General features: G+C 41.7%; 1 protein-coding gene across 1 annotated transcript; it reads left to right on the top strand.

The window, feature by feature from the left end:
• Positions 1-363: 363 nt before the first annotated feature.
• On the top strand, positions 364-4,547 carry LOC108229355 (uncharacterized protein C11orf95; the record flags this gene model as incomplete). Its single annotated transcript, XM_017405016.3, has 2 exons — positions 364-819; positions 2,515-4,547. Coding segments are annotated over 2 exons (947 nt in total), but the record flags the coding sequence as incomplete, so codon positions are not given.
• Between the last annotated feature and the right edge of the window lie 4,327 nt (positions 4,548-8,874).

Raw genomic sequence — 8,874 nt, 5'->3', positions numbered from 1 at the left:
GTAATGTATGAATATAATATACAAGTTTCACTTTTTAAATGGAATTACTGAAATCAATCTACTTTTTCATGATATTCTAATTTTATGACCAGCACCTGTAGGGTTATGTGCAATCTCATTCAGTATTTTAAGATGTGTTAGCACTCAGAGTATGTGTTGAAAAAGTTTCTGCTACCGCATCGAACCTTAGCTCAATATCTGTAAAACTGACTGAGGTATAGTGATTTGGCTGAGGTCGATCAGCTGTGGCGGCCATCTTAAATCAGGTTGACTCCAAAAGTTAATCAGTTGTAGACGTGTATTAAATGAAGGAACCTAAATCTTTTAACTCCAAGTGTTGTATGTGTGTGTGCCCTTTACCAGATGAGTCAGAAAACCTAATCAAATCAGAGTCCAACACCAAAGAAAACGAGTCCGACTTTTTCTCTGAGGACGTGAAGAGCACGCAGCTGACCGCCGACGTGTACCCGGACGGAGACAGCACTTTAACTCAGGACATTTGTCTGATCGGTGAGGACGGCGGCGTTGGTGCTCCTCAGCAGGCGTCCCCGCCTGTCCGCCAGCCCCGGAGGCGGCGGCTGCGCGGCGGGGACCCGTGGCGGCTCCGCCTCGACTACCTGGTGGCCTACGGGCCTCAGAACCAGGGCACGTTCTGCATGGTGTGTTCTCAGGTCCTGACTGAAACCAAGGTCAGCGGTTTCCGCCGCCACATCCAGGAATGCCACCCGGAGACCACGAGCCTGAGCCGACAGGAAAGGGAAGCCATGGCTGCCGCCTGGACCAAAGACCCTTCTGCTGACGGCACACACACACGAGACGGTGAGAGGCCAGTAGCTTCTTCTCTGTGCGTTCAAACTGCGTTCACACTGTTCCTGGTTTTAGTTTTCTGTGTGTGTTTTCAGTCTTAACTCCTTCTGAGAACTCGTTGGCACATCAAAATGTTCAGCTCATTCAGGACATGGTTGCCATGATTTCTAGTTTTTGTAACTTTTATACTTTTAAAAATATTTAAATCAGTTACAAAAAGTTTCCTTATAGAACTAAAGTAAGATCTCTTGAATTCCTTCAAAAATGTTGTTCTCTGAAAACTATTCAGCATGCTTGTGTTAGTTTAAGCTCTTAGTAACTGTCTTGCTATTTTAAACTTTTACCTATGGTTTTGCTAATTTTAGCTTTTAGCTACTGCTTTGCAGATTTTAGCCTCTGTTATCTTTGCTTTAACTCGAACAGTTCAGTTAATTCTTCACCAAATTGCACTAAAGTCAGTCAACCCTCAGCATTCACGCTGCATTCTCACAGAAAATGACATTTCTCCGGTGACCACCGGTTCCCACAAAAAGCAGCTCCGTCTGTGAGACAATATCGGTTTCATTATTTCTCCTGCATATTTTATAAAAGGTCTTTTTGTCCGTGTTTAACTCCTGACCTACATGTAAAAGGAACCAGTGTACATCTCCACAGCAACACTGATGTCACGCTCACCGCCCCGCTGCTCTCACTTTCTGTTTTTAGTAGGAGTGCTATTTTCTCTCCCCCAATAAGTCAGATATTTTTTGTGTTAAGTGTTTGTCAAATAGGGCCCAAACTGTCTGTGGGGTAGTTTAATCAGCCAATTAGCAGCTGGACTAGAAATTTAAGGGATTCATTTTGAAGTGGAGTTCTGTGGGGAAGATGTGGAAATAATATCTTACCTGTGGTAGATAGCTCTATTAGACAGCTTTAGTTTAGAAATACAGTTCAGACTGACAGGCTAACAGCTAATCCAGGCTAAAGTGGACGGCTCCCATCTTATAAAACAAGAGCAGCTCAAGCAAATCTTAGTTTCTAAAGCAGTTATTTACTTAGAATCCAGTGGTTCTTTGCATACTCAGCAGAAGCTGCTTCACCTCCGGAGCAGCCCGGGGGCTTCTACAGCAGGACTGACAGAATATTTCTGCCAAAATAACTGCAAAAAGAGAAACGCTGAAGACTGAAGTTGTAATCCAACGAGCCAAAGTAGATTTTGTCGACTTAAAATAACTCCCAAGACTCAAAATTCCATGCAGCTCATGCAGACATTTTTATTGAAACCTTTACATCACTGGCAACGTCACATTACACAGCTGACTCCGAAGAGCTAATGGACGAATTCTACAGAAAGGTCTTGTGCAATCTCAGCTACTACTGCACCAAATTATAGTTTAATATCTGTAAAAGTGAAGTATAGCTACTTTAGTGTTTGGTAAAGTTGATTAGCTGTGGATTAATTAAAAAAGTTAATTAGGTGTAGGTGCACATCCAATGATTACTTTCTGTGAGTTTCATGAGACGTTTGGGTAACGAGCAGAAAATATTCTTCCTCAACCTTTGCCTCAGCAAAGTTCTGATTAAGGCAAGCTTACTTGTGCACCAAAATAAGTTTGTTCTGTTTGTTCTTGGTGAAAGAAATGAGCAAAAAAATCTAGTTTGTTTAATTTTTAGTAAAATTCCAACATCTCTCTCTGTCTGTCGTCTGTTTTTTTTTTTTTTTTTCAGAAATCAACCCTGGTGAAGATGTCGTCCTCAACCCTACAGGAAACCCAAACCAGGACACGTCCCCTGATGTCAAAACGCCCGTCAAGACAGCGAAGCAAGATGAGAGCGCGAGCGGGGGGAAGAGCAGAGCGAAGGACGCCGGCTCCACGGCGGCACCGCCCCGTCAGAGCCATTACCCCGGGAAAGACCAGAGACGGAACTACCAGGTGCGCTGGCGGATGGACTACCTGATGGACTACGACTGCAGGAGACACGGCCTGATCTGCATGGTGTGCGGCGCCACCCTGGCCACGCTGAAGGTCAGCACCATCAAGAGGCACATCCAGCAGGTGCACCCTCACTCCCTGCTCTACGGCGCCGAGGAGAAGCAGCGGGCCCTGCTGAGCTACAACCAGACAGCGCTGCACTTCGTTCACTCCGAGGACTGCTTCTCCTCCCAGGACCATGGGCACACCGACATCGCTCCGGCGCCGGCACAAGTTGGCACTTAGACACGGCCTCTACTCAGAAACAGCCCCTTTAAATTTAGTTCCAGAAAAGGGAAATCCAGGTGTTTTGACTCACAGCTTTCATGATTTCTTCCCATTTACGTCTATTCTTGGGATTTCAGTGCAGACACTGAGGAGCATTGCTGTGCCAAGGTGTCAAAAATCAACAAAATATGAAAGTAAGACCCAGAATGTATCAAAATATCTCCTTTTAATCCATTTAATTTTCTAATTTCCTCACACAATATAAGGTGAGAGTGTGTCAAAGCTAAAACTTTAAACAAACAAAGAAAAAAGGTCTAGGCACTCATTTGTATAACAGTGTATTAAGGCCAATGCAAATAAGAAAATAAGAAACAAAGTTGAAGGATGGGGCAAACTTTGATGAAAAAAAGGAGATTATAACTGACATTAATGTAATATTTACAAGAAAAAAAAACAGGGTTTATCTCACAAATTGATAATTCACCAGCCTCAGTAAACATCTGAGCCTTTTCTGCTAAATTTAGTTTCCTAATCCTGGAAAAATAGATTTTTTCCCCCTATTTATAACTTTACAATAACAGAGAATATTCTAGTTTTATTCATGTAAACTTTTGTATTTAATCACAGAATGTTTGCGTTTTTTTCTTGCAAATTTTTGCCTGTCCACCAAAGAAAAATAGACTGTTTTTTAAGTAAATATATGACATTAATGTCAGAAATTGTGAGGATTTTTCACAAATTTTGCCCACTAGCTCCTTTTTATTATTATTTTATTTACAATGACCTTAATATACCATTATATTTTTGGATAAAGGGCTTTAATTCATCAAAACCTGCAGCACCTGATAGTTTGACTAAATGATTAATGTGGGCGCTCAGGACCTTTGTTTTGTAGATAAATTTGCCAAATCCTCTCAGACAGATTTATTACAAATAATACCAAATATGGGCCCTTGCTGAGTCACGTGGTTCTGCCTTCTGAGTAAACGAACAAACTAAAGATTTACCAGAAACTAGTCATGTACAGGTGGTGCAGTGGTCTGAGCTGTCGCCTCACAGAAGGTCGCAGGTTCTCCCCCCACCTGGGGTCTTTCTGGGTGGAGTTTACATGTTCTCCCCGAGCACGTGTTGGTCTTCCCTGCGTTCTCCAGTTTCCTCCCACATGCTTGTTAGGTTCATTGATAACTCTAAATTGTCCCTAGGTGTGAGTCTCTAGGTCTCTAGTCCATCCCCCTGCGATGGACTAGAGACCTGTCCCGGGTGTCCCCCACCTCTCACACAGCGACCGCTGCAGATAGACACCAGCTCCCCGTGACCTGGAAGGAAAAGCACGTAAAGAAAATGGCTGATCAGGTACTCGGACCGGACTGAGAATCAGGAAAAAGGCAAACCAGTGTCAAGGAAAAAACAAAACAAAAAGAGAATTGTTGATCAAGAGCACTTTAAAGTATTTGAAGGAACGTCTGGCTTCTTTGAAGGAAAATGTAAAAAAAAAAATAGGACTGGATCAAGATTATTATGCACGGTACTGTATACTTCCTGGAAGGGTGTCGTTTCCAACAGGGGTCGTTCTTAGAAAGCTACTGTTTACAGGATCAACTGGGGGACCTTTGCAGGAATTGAAATAATGTCCGGTCTATAAATAATTTAGGCTGTATAAAGTTTAGTTGGATTATTTTTGACACACAAAGAGACAAAAAACATAAAACTACCTTTGCAGCTTAGCCTGGTTTTATGTAAACCTGCTTTTCTGGCCTCTCACTGGGCTGCCACTGTTGGAGACTAGCTGAACGGCATCATGACAGAGTCTCCAGAATCACACTGTTTGGACTAAAATAAATCACAGATCATCATGTTTCAAGTGTAGGCGCCTGCTCAGTGGAGCAGCTGCCCCCCCATTTTTCCTTAAAGTCTAAAAGCATGTAGCAGTAGTGGCCGCCAAGGTGTGTACAGAATGAGCCGAGGTGGGTACGAAGTGGACAACAAAATAATGTGCAAGGCCAAGAATACAGTTCTGCAAGCTTAAATGAATTTGAGCTGTGATTTTTCCAAAACTGGCTGTCCACGGCTGCTCGGTCACAAACACTCCTCGTTCAGCGAGGCTGCATTGGTAACTTAACATATTTTCTCACAATTTTGAGTCAACAGGTCGCCTCCAGCAGCCGCAGCCCAGTGAGAAACCACCTTAAAGGACAGCACTGCCATCCCAGCATGCAACCTGATGCTCCTCTGCATTGTTTACGGTAGCCATTTATTCTCCAACGACAGCACTTCAAATTAGCGGGTTTTTTTTGTGTGTAACAAGTTTTGGCATCCACCCCAGCGAACATTTAATGCGCCGTCAGTAAAGCACGGCATGCGAACGCGTGAAAAATCCCAGCCTCGCTTCACTGGAAATAAGCTATCGAGTCCAAACGTTTTATTTATTGAACACCAAATGAGTACCTGGACCTTTTGTGCTTTTAACGGCACCCTAAAACATTAATGTTCCTATTTATTTGTTGTTGTTGTCAGGGCTCGTTTCTGGGGGGAGGGCTGAGTTTTCTTTCTCAGGAAGGTAGAAACAGAGTGATGGACCGCGTAGAAAATGTGTCTGAAGAGCACTTTGTCCCCCAAACTGTCCTAAACCCCGCGTCTCCCTGTTGAATGAGACTGCTTGATGTTATTGCTGAAGACAATGAGTTGGGCAGCCGGTGACTGATCCTTGTTTACGGTGCAGAAGAAGGACCCCCCCCTTTCATACACTTACCCCCTTCACTTTCATTAGCCACAACTCATCAGACTTTAAAGCTGCACAAAAATATGTAAATATATAATACTGAAAGTATTTTTTCCTTTGTATAAGCACTTTTTTGCATCCTGGTTTTTACAGAACACGTTTGTAACCAAGTCCAGTTTTTTCTACTTTGTTCAGGACATCAACAAGGAAGGTTTTCTGTCTTGGCTGGAACACGACTTGTTGGACCTCTCAGACCACTTTGTAAAGTTTGCCCCATGTTCAGCCTCTTCTTTCGTTCGCTGTACAAAATTTATGCAAGGCGCAGGAGCTGAAAAGCAACAATCTGAACAGGAAAAAAGTGTCACTCCTTGACCTGGAAAGTGTATCTCAGGGATTGTGTTCTCATCAAACATTTCATCGGGCGTTTGCTGCGCGCCGGACGTCCGTGTCGACTTTGGTTTGTGTCACGGCGCAGAAGAAATATCACAGAGTGTGAAGGCCACTCTTTAAATCCTGAGAAAAGAAGGGGAAACAGAAAACGTGTAGGGGGGAAAAAATTAAATATTTTCAAAATACTGATCATTTTGGGAAAGATATGTCAATGATAAAAAGTACTAGGATTTGTTGTTTTAGGGCTCAGATTGTAAAACAACAAAGAAAAGTTGTGAAAAAGTGACAGTTTATCACCAGGAGGGTCAAAGGAAAGTTAATGAAACAGGCTTGTTGGACAAAAACTAATATAATTAAAAGATGTGTGTATTATTTTATATATATAAATCTATATTGTTTTACTTAAGTTTAAAAATGTACAAAATATTTATTAGACCCTCCATAAATTCAAAACCAGTCTGAACCCCCATGTTTCCTCCACTCTGCTTACTGGTGTGTGTCTGTGTGTGTCTGTGTGTGTGTGTGTGTGTGTGTGTGTGCGTGGGTGTGTGTACAACCTCAGCTTTGAAAAAGTTGGAACCTTGTGTAAAATGAAATAAAAACTGAATGCAATGATTTTTAAACCTCATAAACCCATATTTTATTCACAATGAAACATAGTAAACATATCAAATGAAACTGTACCAAGGCAGCAACACGTCTTAAAAACATTGTTAAAAACACACCTCTTGTTGTTTCAGCTCCATGTTTCTCTCTGTGAAGCATCTCCTCTTTCTTTAACATCAGTCTGTAAACATCTACAACTGAAGAGAGCAGCTGCTGGAGGTTTTGGAGGAATGTTGTCCCATTCTTGTCCCATTCTTGAGGATTGTAGCTGTTCAACAGTCCTGGGTCGTCTTTGTGTCATGATGTTAAATGTTTTCAGTTGTTGAGGTCTGGACTGCAGGCAGCTCAGTTCAGCTCCTGGACTCTTCTATGAAGCTCTGCTGCTGGAATGGATGCAGTCTGAGGTTAAATGTTGTCTTGCTGAAATATGCAAGACCTTCACTGAAAAAAGATGTTGTCTAGATGGAAGTATTTGTTGTTCTAAAACCTGTATATTTTTCTGTATTGGTGGTGATTTTCCAGATGTGTTAGACAGTTATGTTAGAGGCTCTAATGCACCTCCATACCATCAGAGAGGCAGGCTTTTGAACTGTGCACTGATAACAGACTGGTTCCTCTCCTCTTTAGTCCTCCTTACTAAAGAGGAAAGGGACAGTTCAATCTGATCCCAGAACAGTTCTCCTCTTCCCCTCAGTCCATCTTAACTGAGCTTTGGTCCAGAGAAGACAGCAGAGTTTCTGGATGGTGTTCACATCTGGCTTCTTCTCTGCCTGATAGAGCTTTAAGCAGCATCAGTGGATGTCAGGGTGAGCTGTGTTTACAGACAATGATCTGTGGAAGTGTTCCTGAGTCCATGCAGTGATGTCCAGAACAGAATCACACCTGTTTTTACTGCAGTGGCCCCTTATTTTTTTACAGGCTTTTGTTGCTGCCATGAAATTCAAAATTACCTTATTTAAAAAAAAACAAAAAACAAATAGCACAGTTTCATAGTTTAAACCTTTGATATTTTTACTATGTTCCACTGTGACTAAAATACATGTTTATATATATGTTTTTATTTATACTACAGAAAATTCCAACTTTTTTGAAACTGTATTTGTGTGTGTGAACAGGTCGCTAAAAGCTCTGTATAAAGCTCACAAAACTGGCTGAGGTTGAAAGGCTCACAGTGTATTCTTGATTATTATTTGTTAATTATTTCTTTGTTAGTTTGTTGCAACTTTTGTCTCAAAATTTTGACATATGTCAACAAATAACTTCTTTGTAAAAAAAACAAAAAAACCTCAACAACCTGTGTTTTTGTTTTAAATATACTTTGTCCAAACCTTTTGCTTTGTTTGCCAAATCTTTTCTTCTGTGAGCCTAATGACCCTCCATTGGAAAGGGAGGGAGTTTAATCTGCCGGTAAATTTAGCTGCATAAAGTGTCTCATTCAGTTTAAAACTTGGGACTCCGCACTCTCCAGTTATGAATTGAGAAAGCTCCCCAGATGGGAAGAAAAATGTCTTCAACTACAGAACAAAACTCCAGTTATTTTGTTTTTTAAAACTATTTTAGATTTCCCATGTCCTGGATGGTCGAGACACCAGCACACTGATTGGCAAAGTTCCAGTACACATCCTGTGAGTGGCCATATCACTCTGTAATATTTCTGTGTGATTGACACATTAACTCTAGGTTGTCCTGTTTCTGATTAAGCAGGACAGCTGACGGGGACAGTCTGCTCACATCCCAGGCAGATAACAGCCATCCGTCCATCTTCTTTACCTTCTTTCTCCTTTTCCGGGCCGGCAGACAACACGCATCGTGTTATTGAATCAGAAATGCTCCTTTGTCTCTCTAAGAGCTCTCACACAGCACTAATCACTGAAGGGAGACATGACGCGTTTAATGTGTCACTGTTAATACTGTACATGTGGGGGAAGAGTCATCTTTTTTTCTTTGTTTTTTTTATACTTTTCATCTTGTGTGGCCAACATGTGACGTGTGCACCCTCTCCTCACTGATGTATGAATAAAGAATTATTATTCCTCTGACCAACAACTCTGTTTTTAATGTACCAAGTATGTAATTATCACCTGCTTCTGAAGGCCACATATTTGAAAAATATCTCATGAATCAGAAGACGGTCCAGTGCTCCATTGTACCATGGTACCCAGTCATTTTTAT

Source organism: Kryptolebias marmoratus, unplaced genomic scaffold (assembly GCF_001649575.2).
Source record: "Kryptolebias marmoratus isolate JLee-2015 unplaced genomic scaffold, ASM164957v2 Scaffold162, whole genome shotgun sequence".
NCBI classification, from domain to species: domain Eukaryota; kingdom Metazoa; phylum Chordata; class Actinopteri; order Cyprinodontiformes; family Rivulidae; genus Kryptolebias; species Kryptolebias marmoratus.
Note: the sequence above shows the minus strand (reverse complement) of the source record. Positions and strands in the feature narration are given on the sequence as shown.